Consider the following 16761-nt stretch of genomic DNA (forward strand, 5'->3'; position numbering starts at 1 on the left):
AGCTTGTATAACTTCTAGAGTACCACTAGTTCCTTTTTGTCTGAGATAGGTTATTCTTTGTTTTAACTTGCAGCACTCTTGGTAGTTGAGGGTGGTTCATTGTCACTGTTTGGAATATTTAGAGTTTTCTGATTATGAGACCCTTATTGGAGTTAACTAATCTTCTCTCTCTTTCTTTCTCTCTCTCTCTATCTCACACTCTCTCTCCCTTTCTCTCTCTCTTACAATAGTAGATAAGTTGTTGTGTGTGTGTGTGTGTGTGTGTGTGTGTGTGTGTGTGGGGCTGGGTATTCACTTATTGTCAGGTTACAGGTATGAGCGCAATTTATTACTTCACTTTATGTTACTGAGACCTGGCCCTGCCTTTTTCTTTGCTTGCTCGTTCAGTTTGATACACATGATATAAAATCCATCAATTGTCAAGTTATAGAGCTTCAATATGTTTATAGATTACTAGGGGCAATTTTCGTCCGAGACGTTTAAGTGGCTTTGGTCTGTGGAATAAAAAAGCTTCAATGAGAATAAAGGACATTGAGAGCCACACAGAACAGTATTACCAGGTTAAACTTATATTCTAGTTGTTATACCGCAATAAGTGCATATTAGTTATTGTACTGTTATAAAGGATCCGATTTCTTGAGTCCACATACTTACGTTTGGGGAGGATTCAGGAGTACCCGGACATTATATAAATTATCTGAATAATGTAGCATCCTAGTGGGATTACTGGACTCAATCCAGCTTCAGCTGGATGTAAGTAACATGCAGCTAGCTTATTGAAACATTTGATCTGTTCTGTTAGTTCCTTTTAGGACTCGTACACAACTAGGGTTGCCACATTTTCAAATGCCCAAAGTGGGACATTTTTGGTACAAACGTCCGATTTTGCAGGCCGAAACATGCCCACGGCCAGTACAAAGGACAGAACTTCACTTTTTTTGCCGAAATAAAAGCTTATTCTTGTAGCATTTTAGTTGCTTATTCTGTTTATTATAACATTTAGGTGTTTCAGATACATAACTGTTTTATGCAACTATTACTTAAAATATAGGAAATAATTTTGTCCTAAAATCTCAGGACATTTGCCATTTTTACAATTGTTTTGCAGGACACAACTGCGCAAAGAGGGACTTGTCCCTCGCAAAGTGGGACAGGTGGTAATGCTAACATATATGCTTTGAAGAGAAATGCTGCTAATTAACTGTCACAGAAGCTGGTAGGGCTTGCATAAATATACACAAAGTCACTTAAAGAACAGAGGCAGGCAAGAAAGGAGCTATGAAAGCAATCGTAGCCTGGCTGCTTCATGCATTCAGTAATTGAGAAAGCACTGCTAAAAATACCTTGGTCTAGAGATTACATTTGGGGTTTCATTCCAATATGCTTTTCCTGTTTTTAATAGTTGAATGTTTTTATTATCTGTCTTCCAGAAGGAGCAAAAAAACTGTTTATAAATTAGAAATGTCTTTTATGATGGAAATGTTCTGAACTGGGCAGTTTTATAATTATTGGTTCATGCATTTTCTTTCATTACCTACAGTACAGCCTACTGTAAAAATGTTCATTCAAACAATAAATTTAAAATGTGCTCTGTCTAGCAAGTGTGCTGTATTATACAAGGACTATAACTTAATAAAGTCAGGAAGGTGCATCAAAGATAAGAACGCATCATGTATGTTTCTTGTTTTGTGTGCAAGGAGCCAATGATTTGAAAACAGCCCAAAGGTAAACTTTATCCACCACTGGCCAGATGCATTTTCTTTGGATGTGGTACGGGTTTTAATGCTGTTTCGATGAATGTAAGTTTCAAGGGTAGAGAAGTAGTAATGCCAAGTCTGTTTTCATCGTGAGACAGTATTGCTTTATCAGATGTCTGTTAGTGTTTGTGCATTGATGTGCTGCAAAATGTAAAAATAAAATCCAAATAATCATTGTAGAAGTAAAGCAGTATGCATGCACACATTAGTGGTTATGGTAAATGGGGCGAAATAGCCAGGTAATGGGATATTGGAATGGCTACAGGGGGACTCTGGTGCCATATTTTGGTTGTCTGTTCAGTTTGTTAGAAAGTTGGTATCCCACAACTCCACTGGGTGGGGTTATCTAATTATGTATGCAAATTAGATGTTAATCAGCGTACAGATTTGTACCTATTTTTCATGGGTCTTGTCCAGATTTTTGATATTTCCAGGTTGAAAGGTATGATCCCATCAGAGGGAGTGGACAAATGGATGAAAGAGGGTACAAAAAGTCCCTGTTCATGTCAACTCTTAGCTATTTGTAAGGGGGGAAGTGACAGTAAGTGAAGTAGATGAAGTAGAACACCTTTTACCTTTGGACTTTTCTTAACAGGCATATTAGGGGAAGTTAAGCAGTGTTATTGAAATATACTGCTTGTTTTACTTCATTGTTTCTCTCTGTGTAGGAGAAAATTTCTATGGCACGAAATGTCATTTCCTTTTTAAATGTTTAAATTTATATATATTAATTGGGACCTTAATGGAATGATTGATGAAGTTTTTGTATATAAATGATGATTTTAAATTGTTTAATTGTAACCTGATGAAGCACACCGGGATGGTGTGTGAAAGGCGCTTGTTCTTCCAATTAAACTGTGGATTTTACATTGTGGTGGTTCCTTGCAGTATTTTTCTCTACATCCGACTTTTCTTAACATGCAACAACAGCTTATTAGGGAAACACTTTTGCCTTATTTTTAAAATATTGCCTTCGTACTGGCCCATCAATGATGAGATGACTAGAAGCTTTTTCTTTTTTTTTTTTTAAATCTCAACAGTACTGTACTCTCACTGATCACAGTACTACAACTGCCATGGAAGTATTTACCTTCTAGTGCAGTCTCAACACAAGCAAAGTAAGGATATGTGGAGGGGGAACCTACAACCAAATCAGCCTGCCACACTGGCCTTATATACATCATAATTTTATATATACTGCTAGCAGAAAATAAAAACATTTCACAAACAAAATTACCTCAAAGTTACCTGCTGTTAATTCATACAGAAATAATATTTGTTGAATGTTTTGATGCTAATAAATTTGTTCTGTTTTAGTGGTACAAAAATATGTTAAACTTTGGACTTAGGTATACAAGTTTTATGTACAAAGGCTCCACTAAAATAGATAAGATTATAGTATACCAGGGATTTGTAAACATTTCAGTTCAGCGAAAATACAAGTTCATGTCAAGAAATATACCTTTAATACTGTTACTACTGAAGTGTATTAGAAACTTACCTTCAACAAAGACTTGTCTCCTATGATATACAAAGCAGCTCGCTGTTGTCTCAAGAAATGTGCATCTGAAGGTCCCCCATTTGGCTGAGGAAGTGTACCATCTTTAGAGGCCAGACGGGAACCAATATCAGGATTTGGTCCAAACATGCTCATCCGACTACCACCACGAATGCTTCCCCATTTCCCTGAAAGAAACAGCATAGAAACTGTGACAGGAATTGCTTGGATATTAAGGATAAAGTAAGGAAGCATTTTTTCCCAGATGCTTTTCCTCTTTTCCCTTCCAAACATCACTACTCCTAGAGTGAACTCTAGCCTACTCATTCTATAAAAGTGGGGAATAAAAGGAACAGCCATCAAAAGGGGCCATCGTTTAAGTAGATACAAGTTTTTTGCTCTCAACAGCATCCCAGTAATGACAGCATTAGTTTATGTCCCTAACCATGTTCCAGGGTGGGGAGATGGGCTACCCACATCAACACAGGGACTAACAATATCCTCTCCCTGTGAATGTACACACTTCTGCATTGTTTAATGAGGGCTTGGTGAGACGAAAGTCTTTCCCCAAAACTCCAACTGCAATACTGCCCCTCCCCAGACAGAGTGAAAATGTGGGGTCTATATTAGAAGACCGAAGATCCATTTGAGCGAATCTGAAAAGAGCGACACATATTGCCCGAACGACGGAAACAGCGAACGTCTAAAACCGCAAAAGTTGAAATGTCGATTTGTTATGGTTGGCCCGTCTGCGGTATAGCTCCGTAAGGTAAGTGTGCAATAGTTACGGACCTTAGGGTTAGGGTACAGGTTAAGGTAAGTGCATAGACAGGTAATGTATGTAAGGTTTAGTGTAGGGTTAGAAGTAGGGTTTTGTTAAGTGTATGTGTGTAGATTGTTTGTTTTGTTTGGGTATATCTCCGTAGGGTAAGTGTGCGACAGTTACGGACCTCAGGGTTAGGGTGCGGGTTAAGATTAGTGCATAGATAGTAATGTATGCAAGGTTTAGTGTAGGGTTAGAAGTAGGGTTTGGTTAGTGTATGTATGTGGTTTATTTATTATGTTTGGGGACGTAATATGTAGCACGTGGTGGGGTTGGCCGACTATGACGATTCGGGATGTTAAATTTCACGGTTTAGGGGTTTCAGCGTATTTGTGGTTTGGGCTATATGTGTCGCTGTTGTAGTACTCGCTCAAAAGGGTTTTCGGGTTTATAATATAGACTCAAGTTGTGTGCACCCTGTTCTGCTCTGCCATCTTCTTTTGACAGTGCCATCAAGTGTGTGAGCCACTAATAAAACTTGTGTAACCTAGGCAATAGTCAAGGCTTTATCCCTCTACAGCACTGATGACTGCCATAAATAGGGCAGCATACTAACACATCTTGCATTGATCAATTACATAACAGAGGCAAACCACTTTACAGCTAAGCCATGGTAAAGGACAAATTATTATTACAAGAATAAAAATTCAAAGGGGGATATTCCAGGGTGAATCTTTGTCAACACTACTCTTTTGTCTGAGATTCTTGAAGACAGAACAGTTACACAGTGTGCACATAGGAACAATGGAAAAAGACCCTTTATCTATTAATGCTATTGAAAGGCTGCATATAGACCACTTGACATTATCCCTGTACACAGACTCCATTTTATTTATCTTTCAAAACCACACAAGATTCTCACGTATGCTGAACAGGCACCTCAGTCTTTAATGGAAGTAAATGTGATAGAATACCTCAGATTTACTACTGCTTCTTTAACATTCACATGCAATAGTCCCAGAGAGTCACTGTTATCACTTCTGGATCACGTAATCTTGTGAGTTTTGCTCACTCAATATTCATATCATTCCTGAAATACTGTGTGACAATGGAAATGTTACTGGATTGTTCATTGCATGGACTGTTCGACTAACAAACATTAAGTATATAACTAAAAACTTCTAAAAGGTAGTACTCTAACTATAAAAAGTCAAACCACTGACATTCTTGAAGACAGAACAGTTGCACAGTGTGCACATAAGAACACACCAGTGGAAAAATAGTTTTTATCTGTTCATGCTATTGAAAGTTTCCATATAGACCACATGAAATTATCCCTGTTCCATCCTTTTTCCCCAAGATGATGTGAACCTTTCTGATGACTCAAAATATGTCCCTGACTCAGTCTAGTACAATTCAGGGCCCTACAACTTTCTTCATGTAGTAGCACTTCCTCACATTCAAACTGTCTTGCTTCCTGCTGTCATCACTACTTCCACATTAAATCTCTCTTCTCCTTCAAATGCATACATACTCAAACTTCTGAGTCCCTCTTTATAACAGGTCATCCATTTCTTTACTACGCCCATATATTTTACATTTTCCTATTACCTTCTCTTCAAATACAGTATCCAAAGTGAAAGCTAATAATTAAATGAAAACGTTAAGACAGTTGACCATAGAGATTCAAGCACATAAGATCAGCTAAGTGACACTGTAAATGTACAAGATGCACTCTGTTTGTAGTCACAAAATGCTACATTGGTAGGACAGCACTAATGCTACACATCCAGCAGCATCAGGATTAGACACTTGTTCAAAAGGTGGTGGCAAATGGGAAGAAAGATTTGTCAAGTTCAGACTTCCACATAGATAATTTCACTCCTCTTATTTTTCTTAGTATGACACCTCATAGTTTGCAAACCTAATGCTTGACAAGCCAGACACAAAGAAAAAGTCATATGTGCCATACCACCACTAATAACTTGGGCAGGTCCTTTAAATTTATCACAAAATTGTTTTGTAATTTTTATTTCAAGGTGTGCATATGCAGGATTTTCAGGAGGGTTCATGATACAGAATTCACAAAACATGAACAGTAAAATTCACTAGCTTCTAAGTTTAGAGCAGTTTCTAGAGAGAGAGTGCCTACACTTTGGTCAGTTCGTCACATTTTGCTGGCAAATGTCCATAAAGAAAGGTGCAAACAACCTTAAATTCTTCTGAGCTGCTGCTGCTTGCGACTAACATCTTGAGTATTTTGCAGTATACAATGGAAAAAGTAATGCCTTTAGCACAGTGATCTCTGACCATGACAGCCATCAAAAAACAGATTTGTCAATCTGATTGGAAAGCAGCTGCTTGCCCACTATAAACCTCACTTTACCTTCAACAAAGGAGGTGAACAAATGATTCATCCTTCACAACTCATGTACCCTTTTCCTGTAAAACCTAAGTTGATGATGCAGAGTATTCCACAAGATGAATGGCTCTTTCCCTTCTAGAGTCAACCCCTCCCACCCAAAAACATGCATATGGATGGACAAATAAGGAAATCACCAAAACAAAAATGTGGTTGGTTATAGTGGGCGCCTAAACAAAATACCACGTTAAATTCCTCTACAGATGGTCTGAAGCTCTGAGACTTGCTTTACAGACATAAAAGCCAACCAAAGAGAGAGTATTTTGCAAGACACACCAAGTCTATCAAAATATTTCTTTCAAAAGGCAGAGTACCAATTCAGTCAGTCATGAAATTCAAATTCCATTTCTTCAACAATGGTCAAAGATACAGCATTCCTTTCAGGAACTGGCTGATAAACCTGTGCTAAATCACAGTTCTTCCATCTACAAGATCAGGATGTGCTAAGATAGTTAACAAATGCATCATGACCACAGAAATAAACAGGGCAGGTGTGATCTACAACTTCATGGACTACAGAGCAAGTGGTCATGGGTTAGGAAACTGAGCAGTTTTCATTTGATGGAATATGTAATATATTATGTTTCATTGACTAGAAAGGTACCCCCTTGCTCAGGAGACTATTTGATTTCCTTCCTTATGCATGGCAGCAGTGGTGCACTGGTTTCCAAGTGATGAATTCTACTTGCTTCTTCAATGCCACTTCAGTTTTCTCATATGAAAGTATGCCAAGTGCACCATCAAATATATGCTGCCATGTACCCTAGCAGCCTCAGACATTCTCTGGCTGTGATCTTTCCTTTTTGAGAAAAAATGGTAAACAAATTATATAGCATCTCTTGTTTGTCTTGAGGGAGGATGGCTCTGTATGGTATACCACAATGATGGCTCTGTATGGAATACCACAAAGGTTTGGTCCCAGAAATTCACTTGCTGAGAGTGAAAGATGAGAGGATTTTTCTCTGTTGATTGTCAGACCCAGTTCAGTGAAGCACCTTAAGTGTAGAATTCATGGCATTCAAGGCACTGTGTTAAAACAAGGCAACTGCCAATGCAAGGAAAGATCTGAATGTTCTTTGTTCTGTAAAAGGTGATATTTGGAGACAGCAATTTTGTGAATACTCCAGGCATCAAGTACCAAGGTAAGGCAGCAAGCTGACTGCAGTCTCCCCCTACTGTGAGTTTTAGAATTTTTTTTCCTACAGGGAAGCAAAGATAACAATCCTTCATGTTAAGGGTTACTGTGAAGGCTTCTTGAGGAAAGCAAGGGCAACAGCCCTTGCATCGTAAGAATTTTGAATTTTGGTAATTTTAAAAATTGGTTTAGTTGGGAGAGATCCAAAATTGATCAACAAGGATCCTCCTTTCTTGGGATCATGATCATTCTTGGATAACTTACTAAATCAAACTGATTTTCAGTCTTTTCCTGCCGCAGTCTATTTTCCTGCAATAAGACTGACTGCAACATTCAAATTGATCATTTTCTTTGAACTATGATTTATTTTATTCTGTACAGACATTTCTGGCTTCATCTACACAGCTTGCTTTCTCTGCAAACAACATATAATCTTGGCTCTGCTGCTTTAAATTTCAACTTTGAGCTATGGACTTTACCATGACTTTTGACCTATTAGTCTCCAATCTGTAAATATGATAAGTCTTCATCAGTTCCTAAGGCATTTCCTAATATGGTAGTATATCTGCCTCTCAACATAAAGTAAAGAAAAAGCATTTCCTTTGCTTAATGTTGGTTTTCCAGTATCATCAATCCAGCTGAACTAATATTCTCTTCAACCTTCTGTCCATTAACAATTGAGTGGGTAAGGCTCTTAGAAGTTATGACGGAGCATTCCTATAGTCTAGAAAAGTTAAGACAACAATCCTCAAAGCTGTTCACACAGCATCTTACTTTTTCTTCTCATTTTAGATAATTTTTCTCCACTTCTCTATTAGAATAAGGAAAATAATGGATTGGATATTATATGTCTGAATTACTACTCACACAGAAAATCCAAGTTCCTGACTTGTGTTACAGGCCATCATCGGATATGATCCATTAAAGGCTCTCTTGTCTCATGCATTCAAAATTTAACAAAGAACACACCTGCGGCAATTCAATTTGACTAATTCAGGGATCACACATGATGCACAAAGATTCACTGAATTGCAACAAATCAAGTCAATCGGCTCCATGGATGATTTGGACCTAGGTATGTTATCTTTTTCTTTGTAATGGTGTGCACTAATGATGGCAAAACTCTGCATCACTCTTTTAATATGAGCGAGTGCCATAGAATGAATCACAGCAAATCAACTAATCATATATGTAAAATGTTTCTGAGCAGTTAGCGCTGCATAGTTCCATACAGAGGAACAGTACAATAAAGGCACATGCAGTTATCCACGATGAGAAAGATGTATATTAAAGTACAAGGCACAATATGTTTAGTGACCCCATGCTACCTTGCGTAAACCTCATGTTTAGTGACCCCATGCTACCTTGCGTAAACCTCATTACAGATTCAAACATTACTCCCACTGAATTGCTGAAAATGTGAGCAGACAAGATTCTGGTCTCATTTGAATGAATTTTTAGGTACTCATAACCAGCTCTTTCTTAAGATGAAGACACAGCTAGGTAAAGTGCTGCTGCCAAGAGTGTCCTTATGGGCTCTTTCCTTATTTGCTATTAGGGTCACTGTCTTATTATCAGCTCATCTGGTTGTATATATAATTTGTTCTTCTATGCATCTCCTGCAGCCACATGTTAATGTTACTTTTGGATTTTACTTGCTTTTAAGCATACTGTTTCATACATTTTGGCCATTTTACTGTATATAACAGCTACAACTGTCAGTAATACACTTACCTTGTGTGATAATTGCCCTTTCAAAATCACTGTTGTGTGCATATAAGCACTGACTGCCTTGTGGGGTGCTGTCCAATTGCAACCTACTTTTCTCATCTCCTGCCCCCATCCCCAGCTGCCCCATGTATCACTTACATAAGTACAAATCAATACCACAACCTACAACTATCGCAACCCAAGTTGTTTCACACTAAACACCAACACAAGCCTACTACTGGCTGCAGACATTAAGCTAAAGGAAATGCTAAACTCTTTCTCTACTGTTTCTGTTACTTAACACATTAAAGCTTGTACACCACAATACTGCCGCAACTATTTATTTCTCTCTCTCTGCTCTTTTGGAAGACAGCATTTGACTGTTTTAGCACAGTTTATGCAATAAACATATGGTCAACATCAAACTACATACTTTATGTTCAACCCCTTCAAAACCTGCTAAGTATCCCTGTATCAGAAACCTCTCCCGTGCAAAAATCCATCCATCTCTTAACAGGAGACGTCTAGCTCAACAAATTGCTGCAACACATAACCCCAGAATCTTTTAAGTAACAGAAACTTGGCTTAAAGATGACACTACTCTCCAAAGATGTGTACTTCAGAACTATCAGTAAGGTTACATTTATTAGCAATCACTCAAACATAAATGTTAATCTCAAACAAAATACAAATAAAACAAGCAAGTAACTCAAGTAGTCGCTAATCTAGTTAACATTAGCAAAGCAAACAAAAATCTAAACAACTACAGTTTAAATACCACCTCCTCCTCCTGCTTGTATTTATACAAACATTAACAGACCTTACAATAGACATTAAAAAAAAAAAAAGATTATTCACTATTGGACTACACCAATGTAGACTTCTGGTCAACTCAAGACACTTCATAGTCTACTACTATCCAGAAATCTTACTCAGCCAGTAAATCAAGGCCACATTAAACTCCACAGATTCTCAAACCTTAATGTTATTATTAATGTCTTTGAAAAATGCTGTTTAAGATTCTGATAAACTCCCTCTGTGACTGCAATCCAGTACTCCCTACTTGGTCAGTGAGCCAACCCAGGTTATCTATCAACTACGTTACAACTAGAAACATTCATGATAGCTCCAAAAAAATTGTCTGCTAACAGAACTGGCTTCTATTGACTGGACCCACACTATACTCAGCAAGCAGTGCCAAATCAACTCTCAACGAATTCCTTGATGCACTCATTCCCATTTACAACAAACTGTATCCCTTAAAGACAAGACACAATAATGGGGCTTGGGTCTCTTCACACCGTACACAGCTTACAACAGAGATTTAGCAAGGAAAATTTGGATGTAGGACCTACTGACAAAACACAACCAATACAAAACTCTTAGAAAACTACATGGTTCAGCGCTAATAAAGCAAAAGCTGATTTTGCAGAAAGCAGTAAGTAGCTTTTTTAAACTAGTCTACCCTATTTTTGAACATAAAAAATGCAGGCTAATAAAAAGAGTTATGTACTTACCATAACTTGCAATCTGGACTATCCCATGTCATTATTCATTACAGATGGGTGTAGGAACTGACCTCAAATCCAAGCCGGCACTAAAAGATAGCTCCTGAGCTGAAGCTCCTCCCCTTCCCAAGATCCCTTGCTACCCACAACCCTCAGATCGAGTTTGCTGGATAGAAAAAGAGGGCAGTGAAGACCGCCTATAACATGGAAAGGGATACCAAGGAAACATTCCTCCATAACTCCCCAGACACCAGAAGGAGGGGGAAGGATGGTGGGAATGTGATGAATAATGAGACTGGATAGCCCAGATTCCAAGTTATGGTAAGTACATAACTCTCTATCTGGTGCTATCCATGTCATTACTGATCATGGCTGGGTCAGAGTCCCCAGCTACCAACAACCTTGGCAGGCCTCAAGGAAGGACATGCCAGAGCACAGAAAAACCAAAGGATGCCCTGCCCCTAGAAGTCAAGTCCAACTTATAATGTGTCACAAAGGTATGGAGATTAGACCAAGTGGCAGAAGCACAATCCTCATCTAAGGAAAGCCTCGCCAAGAAGGCAGAAGATGTGGCCACTGACCTAGTGGAGTGAGCTTTAACTGGTCTAGATAGAGCTATGTGATTGCTCTCATAAATATAAGCAATACAGCTAATGATCCAATGAGAAATAGAAACCTTGGAAATTGCCTGACCTTTCTTAGCCTGAGAAAAGGCCACAAAAAGTTGACTGGATTTCTGAAAAGTTTTTGTTCTCTTCAAGTAAAATCGTAACTGCCTATGTACATCCAGACAATGCAGCTTATATTCCCCTTTATTTGAAAAATTGGGAAAAAAGATAGGAAGTTGAATCGACTGGTTAAGATTAGCCTCTGAGGCTACCTTAGGGAATAAAGGAAGGGACTGGCCCTAAGAGACACCCTTATCCTGATGAAAAATCATGAAAGGGGGCTTAATGCATACAGCCTGCAATTTGGAGACTCTCGTGGCCAAGGTAATGGCCACCAAAAAGGCTGTCTTCCAAGATAGGAACTTGATATCGCAGGTAGCTGCAGGCTGAAAAGGCTGCTGTGTCAAGGACTGCAGTACCAGAGTGAGGTCCCAAGGAGGGGGAAGGATCTTTGATAGGAGGTCTGAGCAAAAAAACCTCTTTGAGGAAGGCCCTGCACAGCGTAGAAGAGAAAGTGGAACTTTTGTTTAAATTGAAGTTGGATACAGCAGCCAAGTGAAGTTGGACTGTAGAGAAATTAGTCCCTTAATGAAAAAGAGAGGCCAGGAACAACAAAATATCAGAAACAGAAGCCGAAAAAGGATCTAAGTTACACTGTTGAGCCAAAATAGTAAACCTTTTCCATTTACTGGAATACACCTTCTTAGTAGAAGGCTTTTGAGAAGCCAAAATAATGCCCTTAACTGGGGAAGGAAGCCTGGACTTGGCTAGAATCATTGGAACTGCAGGTACCAAGCAGTCAGCTGAAGAGACTGGAGGTTGGGAAGAGGAAGCCCCCATGAATAGTAAATGAGATCTGGGTCTGGATCCAATATCCAAGGCAGATATTTTAGATAAGACAAAGGAGGGAAAACCATGCCTGACAAGGCCAGAAGGGGGCAATGAGGATGAGATGAGTCTTTAGATGGTGAGCTTTCTGTAAGACTATGGGAATGAGGGGAGTTGGGGGACAGGCATAGAGAAGATTTGACGGCCAATCGTGAATCACAGTGTTCCTTCGCGACTCCCCCATTGAGGGGATCAGGGTAAAGTATTTGCTGCATTTGTGACTGATTGGAAAGCAAAGAGAATGGAGTAAGGGAGACCCCAACAGTTGAATATCTGATGTGCCACTGACAGATTCAGGGACCACTCGTGAGGACTCAGGATAGATCTGCTGAGTTTGCTGGCTAACACGTTGGAACTGCCAGGAATATGTGTTGCAAGAAGAAAGCACCTGGAAGACATCGCCTATTCCCACACTCTCATGGCCTCTCTGCACAGAGAATAAGAATGTGTTCCCCTGTTTGCTGATGTACCAGACCACTGTCATGGTGTCGGTCTAAATTTTTTTGTTGTTTGTATTAAAGTGCTATGTAGTTATCGCATGCGCCACAGAGCTTATAGGGCTAATAATCAGCCCTGCCAAGTCTCAGACTTGGGATGCTGTGCACTACAATCACAGCAATGTACAACTACACCATCTGAGCTGTTTGGCAATGGGTCCCAAGATGGAGATGGTCTTAGAAGACTTGTAACATTAGGACTTCCCTCATCTCCAGGACTCTGATGTGCAATTTGGTCTCTAAAGGGGACCACATGCCTTGGACAGTCTTTCCACGATAATGCCCCCCCCCCCATCAGGAAAGCGTCCATGGTCACTGAGGCTTGGAGTTGGGGAAGACAAAAGGGTCTGCTTAGAAGAAGGTCTTGGGGCCACCAAACAAGGTGACGTCTGCAGACTTGAAAAACCCTGACGGTCATGGACATGGGATGAAGGTGGGCTGACAAATGCATCACAAGGTAGAACTCGCATATGATATCTGGTGACAAGGACTAACTGAATTGCTGCCACCACTGAGCCAAGGGCTTGCAAGATTAAATGTACAGAGGGATGCTCCAGATCCAAGAGAAGATGGACCTGTTCCTGAATTATTTAGACTCTGCGCAGGGGAAGTGCTGCAGTCTCTGACACCATGTACAGAAGGACCCTGATAAATTCCAGGCTCTGACACAGAACAAGATGAGATTTGGGCAGGTTGACTGTGATGCCTAGTTCCTGAAAGAGACAGAGTGTATATTCCATGGTCAGAGTGAGTTGATGCCTTGTGGGTGCCATGCCATGAGGAGCCAATCGTCCAGGTATGGAAAGAACTGGAAACCTTGCAGCCGGAGATGGGCTGCTACCATTGCCATACATGTGGTAAACACCCAGGGGACTGAGGTGAGTCCGAAGGGCAGGGCTCTGAACTGACAGTGATTGGTACCCAGCCGTAAGTGTAGATATCTCCTGGAGCATCTGTCAATTTTAAGGTAGCGTTGTTGCCTCACAGTAAGACGCTGTCCGATTCGATTCTCAGCTAGAGCGTCTTCTGAGTGGAGACATACGTGAATGGGCGTACCTTCATTGAAGGTTGTGCGGCACAGCTGGCAACTCGGTACGTAAAAATCAACTGCCAATCATTAACAGACCGGAGTTCCGCTGTGGCGACCCCTAACTGGGAAAAGCCGAAAGACACAGCAACAACAAAAAAGTATGCATCCCTGAGATGCACTGAGCACATACAATCAACCTTGTGCAGAAGCAGCAGAATGGACTGAACAGTAACCATCTAGAACTTCGACTTCTTGACCGACAAAATTTAGAACAAGGAGGTCCAGAATGGGACATAGGTCCCTGGTTTTCTTGGGCATCAAAAAGAAGAGCTAGTAAGTTCTGGACCCTCGTTGTCCTTTTGGGACTTCCTGGATGGCTCTTTTTTGAAAAATATCTTGAACCTCGAAGACGGTCAAATCCCTTTGGCAGGGTCGAATGTCCGGGGGAGACTTCTGAGTTGGAGGGGGCTGAAAAAAGGATATGAAGTATTCCCTGAATACGATGTTTAACACCCATTGATCTGAGGTAATAGATTGTTCAGTCTAGTGGGTGTAGGGAGAGACGACCCCCGACTGCCTCCAGAGCAGGACAGCTGGGCAGCGCTGAGGGGGCTTCTCAGAGAAGGGTTCCAGGGAGCCCTGGTTCTGTGGACCTCCTCTGCCTCTGGGGCAGTGTCTGCTATCAAACCCCTTTCCCCAGCTGGAAGAAAAGGATTCCTGAGGAGCATCCTGGAAGGAAGACTGAGACCTGCAAAACCACATTTTCTTACTACCCCCTCTGATTCTTGGAAAAGGATCATTGGGGAGTATAAAACTTGATTCTGACTGCAGACAGAGTCTCACTAGGGGTTAAAAAGTAGTTATGTTCTTACCATAACTGTCCATCTGTGTTGCCGATCTTTATTCATTCAAGACTATTGGGTTTTGCTTCCATCCTCGGAACTGACTTGGCCAATATAACAAGCTCGCTCCAGCCAGAAACTCTCGAGCTAAGGTTACCTACAGTGCCCCTCTCATTATCTCCTCAGATCGAGTTTGCCCGTAAGAAGAAGAAAACAGAGGCTTTGTCTGAGCAAATGCCTTAACACACAACCAGGACCAAACCTGAACCTCCAGGAGCCTTTGGAATGGGGTAGGGGTGTGGGATGTCATGAATGAATGAAGATTGACAACACAAATGAAATGTTATGGTATGAACATGGCTTCTTTATCTGATGATGTCAATCTTCATTCATTCATGACTGATGGGACAGAGTCCCTAGCTACTTTATGTCCTGGGAGCCGCTATGGAAGGATATTTCTGAGCACAATTGAGCCAAAGGATGCTCTTCCCCTGGAGAACATGTCCAATTTGTAATGAATGATAAAGGTATGAGGGGTAGCCCAGGTAGCTGCTATGCAAATGTCATTCATGGAGGCTCTAGAATGAAAGGCCACCGAAGTGGAAACTGACCTGGTAGAGTGAGCTTTGACTTTAGTTGATAGACTCATTTTATTTTGATGATAAACAAAAGTGATACACTCTCTCAGCCATTTCGACATGGTGACTTTGGAAACTGGACTGCCTAGTTGTGGACCTGAAAAGGACAGGAACAGTTGGTCCAATTTTCTGAAGGATTTCGTTCTGTCCAAATAAAAACATAATTGTGTGTGTACATCCAACAAATGCAAACAATACTCCCCTTTGAAAAATTTGGGAAGAAACTGGCAGGTCAATGGATTTAGTGAATACTGAAGTTTGATACAACTTTGGGTACAAAGGCTGGGTTAGTCCAAAGGAATACTCTCTCTTTGTGAAAAACTATGTAAGGGTGTTTTACACACACAAGGCCTGTAATTCTGATATTCTCCTGGCTGATGTGATGGCTATCAGGAATAAAGTCTTCCAAGGCAAAAATTTTGTATCCCAAGTGGCAGCTGGCTCAAAGGTTCGACGGGTCAAGGTTTGCAGGACTAGAGTCAAATTCCAAGGTTCAATGGGCTCTTTAAAGGGTGGCCACAAAATGCAGGACTCCTTATACGAAGGTTTTGCAGAGACAGTGATAAATTAAAAAGAAATCTTTGAAACCATTATGGAAATTAGAGATAGCTGGTAAATGGACTCTAATAGTAGAAGCTGAGGCTCCTGAATGAAGTAAGGTGCCAAATACTTCAGCACTGTATTAATGGGAGCTGAAAAGGGGTCAAGTCCCCCCCCCCCCCCCGAGACCGCAACACAAATCTGTTCCACTTACTATAATAAAATTTTCTGGTGGACGGTTTAAGGGAAGCTAGAAATATTTTCTGTACAGAGGAGATAGATTATTTTGCCTGGCAATTACTGGAAGTGGAGGTACCAAGCGGTCAGCTTGGATGGGCCACCCCTGTGGAAGTGACAGTAATCCTGGAGTCAGGGCTAGAGTCCACGGGTAGTGAACTAAGTGAGGTCAAAGGAAAGGAAACCAGATTTGGCGGGGTCAATAGGGAGCAATGAGGATTACCTTGCTTTGCAACTGAGGTGGTTTCTTTAGAAACAGTAGAATCGGAGGAAATAGAGGGAAGGCATAAAGCAGTCCTGGGGGCCAATCCCACAGCATCCCTCGGACACTCTCCCTGAGGGGGGATTAGGGCAAAGTAGCTGCTGCATTTGTGGTTGATGGGAGATGCGAACAGATTGCAGCAAAGCTGACCCTAGTGATGAAAAATATCTGACTCTACTTTGGAGTCGAGAGACCACATGTGAGGCAGGAGAATGCACCTGCTCAGTTTGTCCGCAATTACGATGGAGTTCCCAGGAATGTACGCTGCTACTAGAAAACAGTTGGACATTATCACCCATTGCCATACACTCATGGCTTCCCAACATAACGGTTAGGATCTGGTTCCCCCGTTTGTTGATATACCAG

General features: G+C 40.7%; 1 protein-coding gene across 1 annotated transcript in view; it reads right to left on the minus strand.

Moving 5' to 3' along the window:
• The window catches only part of SBF1 (SET binding factor 1), a gene marked incomplete in the record, with an annotated part of 3250730 nt that overhangs the window by 718272 nt on the left and 2515697 nt on the right, over nucleotides 1-16761 (minus strand). Inside the window, 1 exon segment of the mRNA XM_044088658.1 lies at nucleotides 3259-3443. Within this exon segment, the coding sequence (XP_043944593.1) occupies nucleotides 3259-3443 (185 nt within the window).

The sequence above is a fragment of the Protopterus annectens genome, chromosome 11.part0 (assembly GCF_019279795.1).
Source record: "Protopterus annectens isolate FY-2018-M chromosome 11.part0, PAN1.0, whole genome shotgun sequence".
Classification (NCBI taxonomy): Eukaryota; Metazoa; Chordata; order Ceratodontiformes; family Protopteridae; genus Protopterus; species Protopterus annectens.